Source organism: Osmerus eperlanus, chromosome 16 (genome assembly GCF_963692335.1).
Source record: "Osmerus eperlanus chromosome 16, fOsmEpe2.1, whole genome shotgun sequence".
Taxonomy (NCBI): domain Eukaryota; kingdom Metazoa; phylum Chordata; class Actinopteri; order Osmeriformes; family Osmeridae; genus Osmerus; species Osmerus eperlanus.
In genome coordinates this window covers 4,189,957-4,208,330 of record NC_085033.1, presented here as the reverse complement: position 1 = coordinate 4,208,330, position 18,374 = coordinate 4,189,957, and the positions used below count along the sequence as shown (strand labels likewise).

The following is an 18,374-nucleotide window of genomic DNA, read 5'->3' as shown; positions in this document are numbered from 1 at the left end:
GAATGATATCATGTTTAATACTTTTATTCCATTCATTTCATATACAAAATCTAGTTAAATGGATTACAAATATTTTATCTATTTCATTAGGTGATGGTCTTGAATAGTAGAGTACAAATATGTTTTATAGCCAAGTAAAATTGTAACATCAGTTTCATTAGTTTGATAATAATACAATAGCCGTTTGGTATAAAGGAACTTCAACCAACATAATACTTAAACTAAATGAGTAGTGGCCAGTCAATAAGAATTGGAACAGTCATGAACATGTTTGGTGAATAACATTTAACAACACTAGTGGGTGCCATGCTCAAGGCTCATGGCTCAGTTCTCATTCCTTTCCTTCTTGAGAGCTTGTTGGCACCTGCTTTCCTCTGCACCCAATTGAAAAAATGTTGTGATATTCCAAATTATGATATGCACATTACGCTGTTTAGTCAGAGTATACTGTACCTTTGTTGCAGCTTTTTGAGGTTTCTTGAATTGCGCAGACTCTGTAAAACAGTAAACATGTCATGTAAACTTCAATTCAAGCTACCCACACCTCATATAATGTGAGTTAATGAAGCTGGGTTTGCCTGAGTGATTATGAATCCTTACCATCCTCAGATGGAAAATCCTCCTCTCGTAATCCCTCAGGGTCAGAGGCCTGTGAATAAGCACCATGAAACACAAGGATTCTGTGTCCATACAACACATGATTCATTAATTTCCTTATAATTCACATTAGAGCAAGTGTATTTGTGAACGCACCCCAGCCTGAGCGGCTATCTCCAGTACAGTGCTTTGGGTTTCAGCTGACGCCCGTTCGCTTTCCCTCAGGTGCTTCCCCTCCTGTAGCTTCTCCACGCGGCCCTGCTCCGCTGCCACCCGCACCTTCAGGGTGTGGAACGGGGTCTGCACCTCACCTACCCGGAAGTGGACGGCCATGCCCTCGAACCAAAGGGTGTCACACACACCTTCTTTAAAGCCAGGAGGCTCATAGTCGCTTGGGGTGACTAGAATATAGGAAATATGGTTGAAGGAGCCTAGTTTCCAAACTCCAGCTTAGTGGGGAATTCATTGTAGTACATTGAATGAGGGTGGGTCGTTTGCTCCTGTTAATTTCTGTTGGTAATAACGTTCGCCTACTATACAGCAGATGACCGCAATACTTTTAAAAAATTCAGCCCTGGTTTGTCACCTCAAATGAAATGAAACATGCGTCAGCGACAGGGTTTCCTCACCGTCGTCATAGTAATACAGCTTCATGGTGAGGCACACATCGTTGGGGAGGATGTCCAGGTTCTGCAAGAGGAGGAACAACTTCCTGGTCAGGAGGACCGATGCTTTTTTGGTGTCCTCCATGGTCACCTTCATCTCCGCATCCTTATTGCTGTGGAGTTGAAGGGGAATCGAAGCAGTCAGGAGTGAGGGAGGGAGTGAAAGAGAGACAGGAGTGGCAGTTGGGTGGGAGATAACGTATCACCTGAGTATGTCCATCTGTGGGCCCTGGTCTGTGTATCTGAATTTGAATTGGTAGGACTCAATGATGGACTGTAGAAGAGATCAGTAGATGACAAGGTTAACTCATGGCACTCCAGCGAAAAGAGTACTTTCTGGAGTCTGTAAAATGGAAACAACTTTTTCCTGAATATATATCCAGTGAGTGTTAATCAGTATGTTTTCAGCAGAGGACTTACATTGGGGTCATCTGGATTAGTGTGGACCTGCAATTACGCATTACAGATAGAAAAACATAACATTTTGATTAAAATAAAAACAAAGTTTCTAGATGGAACAAATAAAAATAAATGGTGACTGAGGACTGCTATACTTCTACTGTACTTAACTATTATTGAGTTAAATGTTGTAATAAATATTAATACAATGGATGTTGTAAAGAAAGAGTCACCTACCCCAATAAACGCAACCTGAAGCTGAGAAATAGATTTTAAATATACATCAACCTTTAGTGATAAGTAATGCAGACAAATTGTGACACTACAAATACTTAAAAAGCACTTCATGTTGCACTTACATATCTCCTGTGTAATGCGTCAAAGCTGCCCATCATCCTAGTAAATATATGATGTCAAAATAAACCTTCCTTACTTAGTGTTATCAGGACCACAATTTCATCAAGTACTGCATCTTAAATATTTTAGATCTTTACCATTTCACTATTTTGCGTGCACCTGGTGTTGCACAATCTTCTCGTAATACTTTGATGCATAAATCTGGAAAACATATATCTTTAAAAGTTATTTCATTGTGAAAAACAATGTCTAAAAATATTCATAGTTTGTCCTTGTATTATTTTCAAAACAGGAAAAACAACCTTCCAAATATCTAGATTTGTAGGCGTCCTCTGGGAATATTCCTCTGAGGTATGTAATGGAGGACACAGCCAGGGCCATCATTCGTTTTACGAAGACCTCTGACTGTTCTTGGGTTTTCAAGTCGTTCTCAAATAACTTCGTCCACTAAAACAGAAATGAAAATCACAATTGCACAATAGAGAAACCGCCTGAGGGCGCTACTTGACCCGAGTTAGCTAGTGTGCTGTCGACAAGGCTAACCTAGTAAACGGACTATACAACAATCAATTGACTTCCACTTGAATATCTTGAAGAAAAGTACAAACAAAACAAGCAGAAAAACAAAACAAGCAGAAAAACTAAATTCCCAGGAGTAAATATACACATATGCCGCATGGAGAGAATGAGAAATATTTCCTCAAAACTGCACAGCCCAAAGTCGATCATTGTTCATACTAGTACCTGGGCAGTCTCTTGCTTTTTCGGTCTGTTGCACATCTTTGACTTTGACATCATTGCAATTCTTATCTAACTGATTCACAGTGGCTTTCCTACCTTATTAAATCAACTAACTGTGCAGTTAGGTGTTCAAATAGCTTAATTTAGTCTTAGTTTGATTATAGCCGGTTAGCTAAAAACACTGAGGTATGAAAGCAACAGAAAAAGTCTATCGGCGCGAATCACGTGAACTCGTAGCAGTTGGGAACGCTGTTTCCAGAATCTTAAATTAAATTACCTATTGAAATTGAGGAAAATGTTGTCATAACCATGAGAACATATGGGCATAAATGTGTAATTTCAGAAAACCCTTATTTATTGAGACGAACTCATTTGACACACAACGTCAAACTATGTAGGCTAGGCCTATCAGCTGACGGATTTGATGCATAGGGCCTACGTGATAATCTAGTTGAATACTATGGAGGACCAAACCTGCCATATTTACAAATGAATGAATGAATAAATAAATGTCCACATCCACGCATTTAGACAGAAATAAACAAATATATGTATTAATTAATGCACAATTGTCAATCAATAGTTACATATATTTTACATTTATGTATGTATTTTTGTATTCGTTTATTGATTTATTGATTGATTTATTCATTTATTTATTAATTCATTCATTTATTCATTCATTCATTCATTCATTCATTCATTCATTGTCCCCAATATGATAATGAGAGGAGGCCAGTAGGCGTGGAAACTGACGTTCGGACATTGCAATCAATCCAGAGCCATAGATTCAATCTAGCTAACGCCTGGGACACACTGGCTGCGAAGCGCCCTGAAGCGCCACAATCTGCTACGAATGACGCGATGCTGTTCACACTAGACGCGCATTTCTCCACGCCGGTCACCAAGCCTTTCACCTTCTCTGAGCTTTCCTTATATACATATAAAGCTGACATTGTACATAAACATGGAATAGGCTACAGGCTAATTAGGCAACTTGTTGCTCCAACAACCGTCGCAACAGCATCCCAGTCCCAACATAACGTGGCAATGTTTGGCTTTTGTTGCCGTAGTCTTTGTAAAATACGTGCTGTGGGGCATACAACTCCATGTAGGACTAAGCTACATTTCATCTTCGATGATTAACTTTGTGTCGTCAATCTTCACAAATGTCTCTTCTGCTTGATTGGGGGCTATGACAGATCGTCTATCTCGCTCTTACACACAGGACAAAAATGTTGGTTTGACAATCAACAATCAGGATTTTTTATTTTTAAATGTTTAGCGTAGTGAAGTTGGGTGTTAAGTGATAGCCCACAACTAACGTAGTCAATTCTTTATAACATGTTTGTTTATCCAAATATCATATGGTGAATTGAATCTTTGTTTTCAACGAGGTCGGCCAGCCTGGCCATGTAGGCTATGTTGTCCATAAAAACGATATCCGCTTCGCAGCCAGTGTGTCCCAGGCGTTAGCTAGATTGAATCTATGGCTCTGGATTGATTGCAATGTCTGAACGTCAGTTTCCACGCCTACTGGCCTCCTCTCATTATCATATTGGGAACAATGAATGAATGAATAAATAAATAAATAGATGAATGAATAAATAAATGAATAAATAAATAAAAGAATGAATGAATAAATCAATCAATCAATAAATGAATAAATAAATGAATACAAAAATAAATACATACATAAATGTAAAATATATGTAACTATTGATTGACAATTGTGCATTAATTAATACATATATTCGTTTATTTCTGTCTAAATGCATGGATGTGGATATTTATTTATTAATTCATTCATTTGTAAATATGGCAGGTTTGGTCCTCCATAGAATACAAGCAGCTTCTAGTGCTTATACTCTTTGAATAAACTAAAAGCTTTAGGTAACCAAAACAACACGAGTTGTAGCCTGTTCAGCATCTACACGAGAAAATGATCAAATTATGGGATTTTGGCATTGACAGACAACAAAGGATAGAGTAAATACCATATCATTTTAACATTCTGCAAAACATATGATTAAAATGGGAGTTTTTTTTTTTTTTGTCAAGTGTCTTTATTTTACGAATTACATTTAATGTTTCAAGTTTAAGGCTGCAAATGAAAAAAACATGACTGGTATTTTTTATATGAGATAACAAAACAGATAGTCAAATACACAAAAACAAATACACAAAAATGTTGCAATACTGCAACAGAATAGACCTTGTTTGTACAGTCTATGGAATACACCAACATACTTTTCTAACTTTGATCAGAATGTGCACCCAAAATAAATGACAAATAAAGAGATGCTGCCATATTCCCACCTTGCCCGACAGGCACAGTGGTAAACTCAAGGAGGTTATAATAGAATAGACTACACTACTGTTAATGATGTTCTTTTGAAATATAACTTCTATCTCTCCTACAGTACGCTGCACACCCTTGTTTTCCTACTCCTGCTTGGAGAAGAAGTCTTTGCTTTTGTGGACGTCGGGCTTGATGGTGTCACTTCCTGGTTTCCAGCCGGCAGGACAGACTGAAACAAGCAAACATGAAATGGTAAAATGTTTTGGCTTTGATAGCAGGTCACACTTTGTTCCCATCTCTTGCCGGCAGAGAATACATGAATGTAGGCCACAATTGAATTGTTTAGCTAAAAAGTTGTAACTATATTTGAGTTTGCATTCAAGTCTATTCTGTGAGAGATTTTTGGTTTGAAGATAGATAGTGGCTTGTCAGTATTAAAATAATGGAATGAATGCAGAGATTAAAGATTAAAGCTACCTTCTCCATGCTTGTCGGTGAACTGAAAGGCCTGGACCAGACGCAAGGTCTCATCTACTGAACGCCCCACTGGAAGGTCGTTGATGGTGATCTGCCTCAAGATGCCCTTGTCATCAATAATGAACAGGCCTCTGCAAATACAGGGACATATTATAACAGTGTCAGGCTGCAGAAACACACAGAGTGCAGTTTAGCCTATATTCTACACTCTGATCCCCACCTGTAGGCAATCCCCTCGTCCTCTTTCAGTACGCCGTAGTCCTGGGAGATGGAACGCAGTGTGTCTGCCACCAGAGGAATCTTCATGGGACCCAGACCTCCCTGCTTGCGAGGCAAGTTTGTCCTGTCAGAAGCGTAGCCACACAAAAGGCAGAGACTGTCATAGCTCAGTATTTCTAAATACTCAGACACACATTACAGGCAATAACAGTCTGCGTCAAGGCTGTTTGATTAAAGTATCAGGGTTCGATTACCAGGCAAGGTGGCAGAACTGGGAGTCCACAGAGGCGCCAATGACCTCACAGCCAATCTTCCTGAACTCATCTGCTGCATCGCTGAAGGCGATGATCTCAGTAGGGCACACAAATGTGAAGTCCAGGGGGTAGAAGAAGAACACCACATACTTCCCTGCAGCAGCAGGGAAGTATGTAAAATACACATCTCTCAGCAAAATACACATCTCTCCTTCCTGTGCTTTTTTACAGTACATATTACACATTCAAGCATATTGCATTGTACAATGTGGATCCAACTGGTGTATTAAATGCTGTTTGGTACCTCTGTAGTCGGAGATCTTGAGGTCTTTGAATTGGCCATCAGGCATCACTGCCTTGGCTGTGAAGTCAGGTGCCAGTTTTCCAATGTGTGCATTGCCTGCAGCCATTTTTGACTCTGGGGACAATACCTTCTATTTAATAACACTGTTACAAGTTTAGGCTGCACACCAGTGTAATACTACATGATTTTCCATCTACACATAGAAAAGCTCTGCATTAGGTGATCTGGGAGCTGTATTGCCCAAATCAGGAAGACTTTGAAAGTGAACTGAAAACATCGCAAGTTTCACTCAGACATTAATTTGCACACGCTGATGTTTGTTGACGAAGGAAGGGGAACCCATTTCAGCAATAGGACATCTCGTCTACCCTGAGAATTGGGGGACATCGGCAAAGGTAACTGATGAGAACCAAAGTCCTGCACTTACTTGCGTTCAATGTTCAAGGTCCTATTGAATCGCTTGACTGCACTTTGGAATCTCATAAATCCGTGGTATCGCATAATTGTATACATTCTTCGCAAAACTTTATTTTCTAGACATAAATAGATAATTCATGTTCCTTATGATAGGCTACTGAGTTAAATTGAACCCTGCATGTCAAGTGAAAGCGAAAAGCATTGTTCTAAGCAACAAGTTACCATTCCATTGAGTACGAAGAAAAGGAAATGCCGAGAACAAGCCATTTACAGAAGCTGCACAAAAATTATTCAAATGATCATGAAATTGACAGATGTGTAGTGCTGTACGTGGAAGTGCTGCTTCCACGTACACAATTAGTCTGATTACGAAATGTATTGATTGATAAATATATCTAAAACATGTTATTTTTATGTTTTTTATTTTTAAATTGAATGTGTGGTGACCTACCTCAGCTTCTGTCCGTCAGTTGTAGCTTTGGAAAGAAGTACGAGAAAGGGGCGGAATCGGTTTAAAATATATAAGACCAGTTCAATTCTCGCGATGATAGAACCCTGACATAGCCACGACCCACACTCATTCAGTCTATTGGACTATTCGGCTACCTCATACAAGCATGACTTAGCACATTTTCTCAACATTCCAGTGGTGTAAAAAGTGTTCTCAATTCACCAGGATCAAGACATGGGTGGTGGTATGATGAGTTAGTCCAAACCATGACTTTCACAACCATCAAAATGATAGCCTTCTGTTACAGTCATATAAATTAAGATTGTTGCAACAGTCAGTCTCTATCACTTTATTGCCCAGTAATAAATGATTACCTTCACATAGCCATGTTTTGAATTAGAGAACAATAAACTACCCTTGACAAAACCCATCCTAATCCAGGTCAATAGCCATGTAGTGGTCACAGAGGCATGTGGTTCAGCAGCATGTGACTCACAGACCCACAAAGATAGTTTAAACCATCTCAACTAATCCACTTTATGACATGCCCTCTCATGTAAAGTTGTTTGTGAAGTATTATGGTTATGCCGTTCAAATATAGACATTCTACTTCAGCAAATATTTGTTTACCACTCAATAGTGAAAAGGCTCAAAATGTACCATCTGTGTTTTGGCTATTCCCCTTGAATGATAGTTCATACTACAGTGTTAGAAGCATAATCCAGAAAAAGAAAAAAATAGGTTTTAATTTCTCCTTTAGGGAATACCAGTAATGTGTCAATAGCCGAAACTGTTTCCTTTCATGTGGAGCGATTCACATGGAGTGTGGTACATAGTTGCAACACAGTACACTGAGTAGTATATTTCTGGTCTACTTCCTTGTTCCCTGGTTTGGTATTTGAAGGTTAGAAGCCCTTTAAGCCAACACACCCAAGTACATTACACAATACTCCAGATTTCACGGCTGCACCTAATATTTATTGCACTACTAAAATAAAAACGGTCCTGCCATTCCTTTTCTGTGTTCTGGAAAGAGTATAGAATGGGTAGTGTACTTTTCTATGTTCTCTGGACCTGGAAGAGCGCATTGATTGTCATCTGCAGCACACTGTTAGGCATGGGCTTGCCACTCCACCTCTGCCTGCTGTCGCCCAGTGATGTCTTTGCGTGTTGTTGCTATGGACACCACATGAAGGGCTTGATAAGAGGGGACACACAATAAGCTCTTATTAAAACTGCAGCGGTGAGGTTCAGATCAAACGAGGCCTGCTGCCTCTGTGCTCATCTTTCAACACACAACATAGCCATAAATACAACATCAGGCCCACCACTAATTCCACAGTAATTAGCTCTTTGAAGAGCGCTTGTGTGCATCCTGTCTTTACTGCCCTCATAAAAAGGAAGCCTCCCTACACAAAAATGCAAATTAATTCAATTTCCTGTGAGGATTTTTGGGGGGGACAAGAAATCAATATGAAAAACCTTATATTCACACAGGAAATGTCACACTGCGACATTCACAAGTCCATTTTCCTCTTAAGAATAACACAATTGTTCCTGAAAGCTCCAAACAAATGCATTTACAACTGAACAGACATTCTGAATCAGAATCAGAATTTGGTTTATTCGCCATGTATGTTATACAAACACGGAATTTATTGTGGCAGGGAGGTGCAAAACACTAAACATATACAGATCTTAAATTAAGTAAAAGTACAAAAGTTTAACTATTTCTAAGACCTAAACAATCTAAGAATACAACAATTTAAATATAAAATAAAATATATATAAAAATAAGAATAAATAATATTCTCAACACTGTTGAGAATATTATTTTCAGGCTTGATGTATATGGTCTACAGAGTGCATTGTCGAAGCATGGAAGATCAAGAGTGTAATCAGTCTCAGTGTGAGCTTGATTGGATGCCAAGTCCAGGCCTGCAGAGACAGGGCTGTCACAGTGCGCCAGCCAGCAGGAGGCTCACATGATCAGTCCCCTCACAGCAGGCACTGACAGCAAGGAGGCTCTCTGTTACCTGGGTTGTCAGCTTGTGTTTGGGGATCTTAGTAGCTTGGCTGGGTTGTCTAAAATAACTGAATTGGACGCAGGTGTGTAGAGTTTAATAATGGAGTTTATGTTCATGTAGTTTAATATACGTTTACACATAATATATAAAATGGGACATCCTGCAAATGTATATAAATGATCCAAGCTTCCCAACGGCTTCACAATACAAAGTGTGTAGACTCAGATTAAACACTCTGTAGGCCAGAGGCTTGCATCTCATGTATCTGTAATGCTTTTGCAGTTCAATCAAATTTGAAATCCGGACGTCTGGTCACCCTACTACAGAACGGCACAAGGATAATGCTAGTTCTGCCGGGCACTCATCCTTAACATCATTTTTTGCTCTGAACACAACAAAGCGGAAGATAAAACAACCGCTGCCCAGGGCTCGGCCACAGGCTCCCCCCAGGGCAGGACCGGGGAGAGTTGTCTTATTACATTTACATTTAGTAGACGCTCTTATCCAGAGCGATTTACAGTAAGTACAGGGACATTCCCCCGAGGCAAGTAGGGTGAAGTGCCTTGCCCAAGGACACGTCGTTTTGCACAGCCGGGAATCGAACCAACAACCTTCTGATTAATAGCCTGACTCCCTAACCGCTCAGCCATCTGACCCCATCCAAACAAAGATGTTCTACAGTGTTTTTGTCCAAATACAGTTTTAATTGCTGCCACATTCTTTTTTGGATGTTGAGATGGCTCCTGCTGAGAGGACAGACCAATGGTTACTGTCAGAAAGGCTTCACTTGGTCCACATCCAATTTGGCTAATGAACAGCATTGCTGTTATGTCTGTTTTTGTCAATTGCCCTACATGCCTAGACTAGGCCTATGGCCATCTCCCTCGCCCTGTTAATTGAGGCAGCTTTGCCCTTTTGATGATAAAAGCTCCCAATGTACCCAGAACTCTTCCATAAAGTTGGTGTTTAACACATCTCTGTTCCACAGTCTTCTTTGTCTCCATACACACAAGAAGGCAGACAGCCATAGACAGTTGAATAAGGAGAAACATTGTATCCTTAGAGGAACTTGACTCAAATAAGAAAACTTTCATAGTTTCCACTTGTTTGTGAGTAACTTCTGTCCCGGATGCAAATTTCACATCTGAAGACACTCATTTAACCCAAACAAAGAGGAACTTTATCTACGTTTATATTATAGACACACAGAAGGTTATGCAATAGTCTAATGAGATCAAATCTAAACTAACTTGGAGGGTAAAATACAGTTTGTATGAGAAGATTCCAGTGATGTAGGAGAGAAATGTGTAAACTGCCCTGTTATCAGGCTATCATCTGGTAAATAGGACAATTAACCCCTTTGTTTTACAACCATTCAGTCTCATGACCCTTGACTTGCGAATGTAAATACAGAGAATGTGTGTCCCTACTCTGATGAAGATCAGTGTGCATTGGACTGGTCATCAGCAACATTATTCAGGATGTTTGTTTCGGACAAGTAATTATTGAAATAGCTTCTGCCTATTTTGGTATCCAATTGAGCAAATAGATTTCTATGATACTTGAAGTGTATAGGTGAATTCCTTCACATCTACAAGCCCATCTAAGTAAGCTTAAATGGTGTTTTATTGTTCATGAGCAGAATGGACATCCAATGCTGAGAATAACATACTTCTGTAAACATGTCAATAACTTCTGTCCTATGTTCACAAGTATTTTGGAAACACACTTCACCCAATTTAGGTGAACTGTCACAAAACAAATCAACCAAGATAGAGAAGGTATTTCAGAAAACGTTATTTGTATATCACTTTTCAAATAAGTTTGACAAAATGCTTTACATTTACCAACAAAGCTAACAAACTGACACCAAGTGATAATGAAGTATCGATGTGAATCAATGAATATTCATTTAGCAGGCACTTTTATCCAAAGCAACAACTAGGGTATGTATAAAGAACAGCAGAAAAATGTTCATAGAACAACAGGACATCTATATAGTCAGAGTAAATATAGACAGATTCAACATAATCAGTCAATATTGTCTGAAATATATTCAATATGGTCTGAAAAACCATAGCAAATGATCACTTGGTGAGAGACACAGTAACCCTCTAAATCAGAACCACCAAGTCTACTATCACAGGAAATGCTAATACATGTCATTTTGCGTTTGGAACGACCCACACGCCCCTCAACACCTCCTATATTTACAATATTAGATCATCAACGGAAAATTCCAGGTGCTTGAATTCAATTGCTTCAGAACAGAAAGGTGGTCAGCCAGAGTTCATCAGGTTTCTACCCAGTATGACAAAGCTTCCCTCCGTCATTACAGGGGTAGAGTATCATTTCCTGTGTGTGTGCAGTCATGTTGGACTGTAGATCTGGTGTTACTGCATGTGCTGTCCCAGTAGGTGTAGGCCAGTAGTTCTTCCAGCTGTGGGTCATACAGAAATGTTCTCAGGTGGTGACTGCTGGGATAGCTTGGGCCCAGACATCACTGCTTTGGGGTTTTTCTATTGTGGATATTCAGGTGTCTCTTTGAGCTTTAGGCTTCTCCCTAGTGTGGATCCTGCTGTGACCTCTTAAGTGGCCAGCCTGGCTAAAGGTTTTACCACAGAGGTCACAGCTGTAGGGCTTCTCTCCAGTGTGGATCCTGTGGTGAATGTTGAGATTACCAGCATTGCTAAAGGTTTTACCACAGAGGTCACAGCTGTAGGGCTTCTTCCCAGTGTGGATCCTGCAGTGAATGTTAAGAGTATTAGCATGGCTAAAGGTTTTACCACAGAGGTCACAGCTGTAGGGCTTCTCTCCAGTGTGGATCCTGTGGTGAATGTTGAGATTACCAGCATTGCTAAAGGTTTTACCACAGAGGTCACAGCTGTAGGGCTTCTTCCCAGTGTGGATCCTGCAGTGAATGTTAAGAGTATTAGCATGGCTAAAGGTTTTACCACAGAGGTCACAGCTGTAGGGCTTCTCTCCAGTGTGGATCCTGCAGTGACTGTTAAGAGTATTAGCATGGCTAAAGGTTTTACCACAGAGGTCACAGCTGTAGGGCTTCTCCCCAGTGTGGATCCTGCAGTGACTGTTAAGAGTATTAGCATGGCTAAAGGTTTTACCACAGATGTCACAGTTGTAGGGCTTCTCTCCAGTGTGGATCCTGCAGTGACTGTTAAGAGTTTTAGCCTGGCTAAATGTTTTACCAGAGAGGTCACAGCTGTAGGGCTTCTCTCCAGTGTGGATCCTGCGGTGAACGTTGAGAGTACCAGCCTGGCTAAAAGTTTTACCACAGAGGTCACAGCTGTAGGGCTTCTCTCCAGTGTGGATCATCATGTGTTTCTTGAGGCTACTGTATGAGGAAAGGCTCTTCCCACAAGAGTCGCAGTGATGTGTCTCCATAACTCTGGTCTCTCTTTGTTCTCTGTTTGGTCTCTCTAGATTCTGTCTTGGATCTAGTCTCTAGAAGCTTGTTTCTCTCTGGTTACTGCTCTTTCTGGTTGATCCTCTCACTGGGAACTGCTTTCTCTGGTTGAGTCTCTCTCTGTAATCTCTCTGATTGAGTCTCTCTGGAGCCATAAGATGTCTTCTCTGTCTAGTCTCCGCCCACGATCAAGTATGGTTGGCCAATGGGGGATCTGGAGGAAACAGCTCCAAGTTAATGAGAACTCAGATTTTACATATAAAGGAAATCTTTTGTCTGTCCTAATATCCACTCTGCATATGTAATGGTGATCATTTGGTGAGAGGTGTATGTTTCTCAGGTTTATTTTGTCTGGAGAAACATGGAACACTGTGATAAAAACTTTATCTCTGGCATACAACTCCTCTTTATAGTAATTTGATTTTCCTCAAAATTAAAATATAGGATTAGCGACTACACAATAACAATTTCATTCAAATTAACAATAAACTTTGGATTTTGAAACTTTGGATTGGAATTGCAAAGTTGTATGCAGGGCTGGCCGGTCTTTTTTGGTGTGGCCACTCTCCAATCCACTCTTGAGCAGCATCTGGGCAAAGGGTGACCAGACGTCTGGATTTCGTCCGGCGTTGTTTTATTTTTTTCAAATTTGGATGGGTAGTTAACAACATATTCTTCTGTGGTGTGATTAACTTAAAACTCATTTTAAATTCCACTTTACAGGATCTTTAATTTCATGGCCCCCACCCCCCCGGTCAACAACCTTTTGGGATTGTCCACCTTTTTGACATTTTGTCCTCCTTTTTGGACCCAAGTGGTCATGGTCATGCTTCTGGTCACCCTAGTTGCTATGGCTCTGAAGTTTAGTTCATTTGATTAATCAGATGTCAGACATTCTCCTTTGATTTACTGGGCAGCCTGAAGCTTTGGGATAAACTCTAGTACCTTGGCTTTCCTGTTGGTGAAATGGTCAAATAATAGATGTACTCAAAGAAGGTGAACACACTGCTGAGCTGTGGTGGATAAGTCAAGTTGCATACCCAGTTGAGCTTGAATAGCTTGTCCACAGTGCATGTCAGGCCATCATTCTACACTCTCACTCTGTCATTCCTCGCAATGAAGATGTACTGTCTTCCAGGCTGAGACAGAGCTGCCAACACTCACGCATTGGCCGTGAGACACACGCTTTTCAACCAGTTCACACGCTCTCACGCCACACGTTGTATTTCTCACGCTGAGAAGGCAACAACCATAGACAATAAAGATTATTATTATGTCTATGGCAACACCAACCAAGTAGTTCTGCTAACGTTATAAACAGTAATGGACGAGGCGCCGATACACTGAGTGAAGCAACATAGACGCGTGTCAAAAATGTCTGACAACGTTGAACTTGGGCTGTGCAGTTTTCCTTTACTTTACAAAAATGGTTAGCCAAGTAAAGGTTTTCATAAAATCATATCACCCAATATGATTTCAATGTTACAATTAATTACTGTGAAATTAACCTAGCCTTTTGGGGAGTTGGTACCCCCAAACAACACATTTTATATCACATTTTACACATAATATGGTAGGCTACTATAAATTAATATTATATATATTATACATAATAATATAATATAAATTCATTTGAATCAGGTGTGTTGGAGCAGGGAAACATCTAAAACATGCAGGGCACGAGGTCCCGAGGACCAGGATTGAGAACCACTGCCTTATGTAACCTCCCTGAAATTAGTTTTTGAAGGTTGGGATGTCTGTGAACCCAAAGTACAAGTAAGGAAACAAATTTGGCATTGCCCCGACCGTCCACGTATTCCAAAGTAGATATCGACCCGAAGGAGACCGGAAACCACAACTAGGTTTTCGCGCTAAATTGAAAAAACTACAACAAGCATAGTCGAGTAGCAAGAAGGCAGTCAGTGTATCCAGAATTATATTGACCGTGTGATTGCACTTTTTCATTAGACTTTCTGTTATAAATCCGGTATGTATACATTTATATATATTTAATATTCGTCAACTTTTAAATCTATGTAAACTTTTCAATCGCTTTCTTTTGTTCTGCGTAGAATAAGCCTGTGTGTTAGGTAGCTCTAGCTACCTATCACAGAGCTAGCTAATTTACTAAGTACTGTAGGCATAGTGCGATTTCTCAGTATCGTAGCATAGCTAGATACCGTTATGATACAGTAGCCAGGTAATCTACATTTAAGAAACGTAATCTCGTCTGGAAAATCAGACAAAGTCCAAAGATTAAGGTCGAAGATACTATCCCTCATTCAGCCGCATAGTATAGACAATGAAGATACCGTGAAACGGGAATGAGTGTTTCTTTTAAATCCTCAGTGGTAACTACACAATGGAGGAAGCAAATACATTGATTGGAACTGGGAAGAGACATCTCATCATGGGAGATGCAGTATCAGCGGTCAACGTTCTTCAGGACGCCTGTAGCATATTGTGAGTGTTTTACAAACTACGTAGCATTAATTCATTTAGGACTTATTTAGGATAGTTTGTGTTGTGCAACAGCATCCCAAGATTGCCAGGGTTGACACAACAAGGCCTTGAAATGAAAGAGTTGTAAATGTTGAAATGGCGAATTGTTTTGCAACCTGTGATTTCCAGAGCCAAGAAATATGGAGACACTGCTGATGAGTGTGGAGAGGCTTTCTTCCTGTGTGGTAAAGCTCTCCTGAATTTGGCCAGGTGAGTTGTCTTGAGAACCCTTGATGTGCTCAACACTTTGATCTTCCCAAAGGACCTGAGCGCTATAGAAGGTACAACCATGTCGTGTTGTTACAGGATGGAGAACACTGTCCTGGGGAACGCATTAGAGGGCGTACCTGAGGAGGATGCAGAGGAGGAGAAGCCCAAAGACTCCAACATTGAGAGCACTGAAAATGTTGATGGTAACCATTTAAATGATTTAGCATGTGACGTGTGCAGTGTTTCCCCTACCATTATATTAGGGGGGGGCGCCCCCCCCCCATGCCCCAACCTAGCCATGTCTTTTTGGTTTTGACAGAGAAGACCAGAGATGAGCTAAGGGTCCAGGTCTATGATGCCATGGCAGAGGAGGAGAAGAAGGATTCAGAGGAGAGTTCAGTAAAGGAAGACTCAGAGGGGAGTGGGTTGAAGGAGAAGGAACTAGTGACAAACGGCCACGTTAATGGAGCAGCCCCAGCTGATGGACAGACAAAACAAAATAGATTGAACGGTGTTACAGAGAAGTCGTCAGCGGAACACCCGGAGGAGGAAGAAAAAGAGGAGGAGGATAAGGAAGGGGGTAAGGGACTTCTGTTCTCACCTACATACAGTTTGGACACGCCTCTGTAATAGCACATTCATTTTTAAATACAAAACAGGATAAATGCATATCCAATGGTTCACAGATGGTTAACCCACAATTAATTTTGTCTTTCTGAAGGTCAGGATGGAGAAGCAGAAGAGGAGGCCATTGAAGACATTAAAGTAAGACATGTCACACACTCAACTAATAACACGGGCATGGTCCTGTTGTGTAGTCCAGTTGTTGTCATGATACTAAACCAATCATGCACCACTCTTATCAGGACAGTGATGATGAGGAGGAAGTGGGCAACCTACAGTTGGCCTGGGAGATGTTGGAGATAGCCAAAGTCATCTACAAGAGGTACTGTTCTAGCTTACTACCTTTCAGCCTCTAACTACTAGTGAAACCTTGCCTTGTTTGATATATCCCTGTTTTTGTTTGAAAGGAAAGAAAGTAAAGAGGACCAGCTGTTGGCAGCCCAGGCTCATCTAAAACTTGGGGAAGTTGCTGCTGAATCAGGTATACTTTTAGAATCAAGCTATGTCCTCCTACTGATGTCAAATATTGTTTTCGAAGACTCAGACACATATTCCTACAGCTTGGTTCTTAACCATTGGTCTTCTGATTGTCCCAGGGAACTACTCACAGGCAGTGGAGGACTTCCAGGAGTGTCTGGCCCTGCAGCAGAAGCACCTGCCCAATGACAGCCGTTTCCTGGCTGAGACCCACTGCCAGCTGGGCCTGAACTTCACCCTCACCGACCAGTACAGCCAGGCCATCGAGCAGTTCAACAGCTCCATTGCAGTCATCAATAGCAGGCTGGGTGAGGATCTTCCTTTCTTGAGTTCTTGAACAAACCACAGCATTGGCGTACAAACGGCAGCTAGTCGATATTCTGAACGGCACAAAGGCTCATGATAAGTGTCACCTGTTTTTGCTAACGCCTGCTGTGTGTCTTCCAGCCAAGCTCCAGGTGGTGATTGAGCAGGCCGAGGGACCGGAGGCTGCCTCGGAGGAGAGGAAGGAGGTGGAGGAGCTCAAGGCTCTGCTGCCCGACATCAAGGAGAAGATTGAGGATGCGTCAGAGGGCCTGAAGATGGGCAACACTGCAGCGGAGGCCATCCAGGGAGCACTGGTGAGTTGAGTTGAGGGGGGGGGGGGAAGGCTCCACCCAGAGTTGTGTACCTCTTCATATGATTGCTTAGGTCTTAGCGGTGAAGTGTATATAACACAATTGTAAGTGCCAGCTGTGACAGGAATGCTAAACTGAAGGGAGTTTTGACTTATGTGGATGTGAGAGCTCTGTCACAATGATTGTTCCATTTTCTTTTAGTCGGGTGAATCACCATTTCCAGCTCCAAGTGCTCAAAACGGCACAGCCACAGCATCAGTGGTAAGTCAGACCCTCCCTGCCAGGTGACCCCTGCTCTTCACTCACTCAAGCTGGAATCTCTATTAATGTCTCTGCCTGTTTTTTCCACCAATCAGATCCCAGTCAAATTCACCAATGGAAATGCCCCCGCAAAGTCAGCAGCATCTGATATCTCCCACTTAGTCAGGAAGAAGGTGAGTACATATAACGTGGTGGATCTGCCAGTCGAGGATACGATGAGCTGCTCTTGTTGTGCTGCCTTCGGGTCACATGACCCAAAGGTTCATAATGAACCGTCGTTGTTTTTACCCAATACAAAAAAAAAAAAAAAAAAATGTATTTTAACCTTAACAATGTGGGGTGTCTGAGACAGCCCAACGGTTAAAAGAAAATGCTTCACTTTGCTTTTGTATGCGGTAAAGTTGTCGCAATACGACGGTGGGTCACAATGACCGATGGGTCAGAATGACCCGAAGATAACACAAGGGTTAAGACCTTGCCTTGTGTATACACATACAACCAGGGAGACTGACAGACTGCTTTCTCAATGTCTTTTTGTGTATGACTTGTCAGAGGAAACCAGATGAAAGTCCAGTTAAGGACGTCAAGAAATACAGGCCCCTGTGAACTGCAGAAAAGTGGTTGAGAAGACGGATGTGAATAGGTGAGGCCTAGATTAGACCTGATCACAAAGCTTAACTGGTCACCTACTTTTTTTGTGTATGAAACCCCTAGGTTCTTCATTTAAAAGATTCCTGAATCCCCATGCTACTGTGCTGAGTGTTTTCTGTTTCCTACCTGCAGCCAGTGAATCCTGAAGCTCCACAGTGATGCATCCTGTAGCCACCTGGAAACAAACCAAGCCAACCCACCGTTCATACTGATGCTGATCTACTGTTGTGTGGGGTTGTAAATATGCATTTATGTACGTTACCACTTTTGTATACCTGTTATTGTGTACCTGTATGCTTGATTTGTATGTCAATAAAAGTTAGCTTCAATCACATAATGGCTTAGAAATGGTAAGACACAACATCCAGGATGTAAATGGTGAAAAGCAGCTTGTGGTG

At 41.2% G+C, this 18,374-nt stretch overlaps 3 protein-coding genes across 4 annotated transcripts; 1 reads left to right on the top strand and 2 right to left on the bottom strand.

Moving 5' to 3' along the window:
- Positions 1 to 85: 85 nt before the first annotated feature.
- zte38 (zebrafish testis-expressed 38) lies at positions 86 to 3,212 on the bottom strand. Of its 2 annotated transcripts, XM_062480761.1 has the most exons (12): positions 2,763 to 3,212; positions 2,321 to 2,465; positions 2,156 to 2,219; positions 2,021 to 2,057; positions 1,899 to 1,919; positions 1,683 to 1,709; positions 1,469 to 1,536; positions 1,227 to 1,375; positions 754 to 998; positions 601 to 649; positions 454 to 494; positions 86 to 374 (listed from the first exon to the last, which is right to left on the bottom strand). In XM_062480761.1, the coding sequence occupies exons 1-12, from the start codon at positions 2,814 to 2,816 to the stop codon at positions 318 to 320; spliced, it is 957 nt and encodes a 318-aa protein (XP_062336745.1). In that variant the 5' UTR covers positions 2,817 to 3,212; the 3' UTR covers positions 86 to 317. The 2 variants fall into 2 exon arrangements, with proteins under 2 accessions (XP_062336745.1, XP_062336746.1); XM_062480762.1 differs by lacking the exon at positions 1,899 to 1,919.
- A 1,376-nt stretch (positions 3,213 to 4,588) lies between these two features.
- Positions 4,589 to 7,298, bottom strand: prdx1 (peroxiredoxin 1). Its single transcript, XM_062481849.1, has 6 exons — positions 7,184 to 7,298; positions 6,316 to 6,429; positions 6,012 to 6,165; positions 5,759 to 5,881; positions 5,539 to 5,669; positions 4,589 to 5,290 (listed from the first exon to the last, which is right to left on the bottom strand). The coding sequence occupies exons 2-6, from the start codon at positions 6,419 to 6,421 to the stop codon at positions 5,205 to 5,207; spliced, it is 600 nt and encodes a 199-aa protein (XP_062337833.1). The 5' UTR covers positions 6,422 to 6,429; positions 7,184 to 7,298; the 3' UTR covers positions 4,589 to 5,204.
- Positions 7,299 to 14,468: 7,170 nt separating this feature from the next.
- LOC134037095 (nuclear autoantigenic sperm protein-like) lies at positions 14,469 to 18,328 on the top strand. Its single transcript, XM_062482409.1, has 14 exons — positions 14,469 to 14,625; positions 14,984 to 15,097; positions 15,266 to 15,346; positions 15,443 to 15,549; positions 15,666 to 15,926; positions 16,068 to 16,111; positions 16,213 to 16,292; positions 16,378 to 16,451; positions 16,567 to 16,755; positions 16,895 to 17,067; positions 17,266 to 17,325; positions 17,421 to 17,498; positions 17,878 to 17,968; positions 18,109 to 18,328. The coding sequence occupies exons 2-13, from the start codon at positions 14,997 to 14,999 to the stop codon at positions 17,929 to 17,931; spliced, it is 1,302 nt and encodes a 433-aa protein (XP_062338393.1). The 5' UTR covers positions 14,469 to 14,625; positions 14,984 to 14,996; the 3' UTR covers positions 17,932 to 17,968; positions 18,109 to 18,328.
- The last annotated feature ends 46 nt before the right edge of the window (positions 18,329 to 18,374 follow it).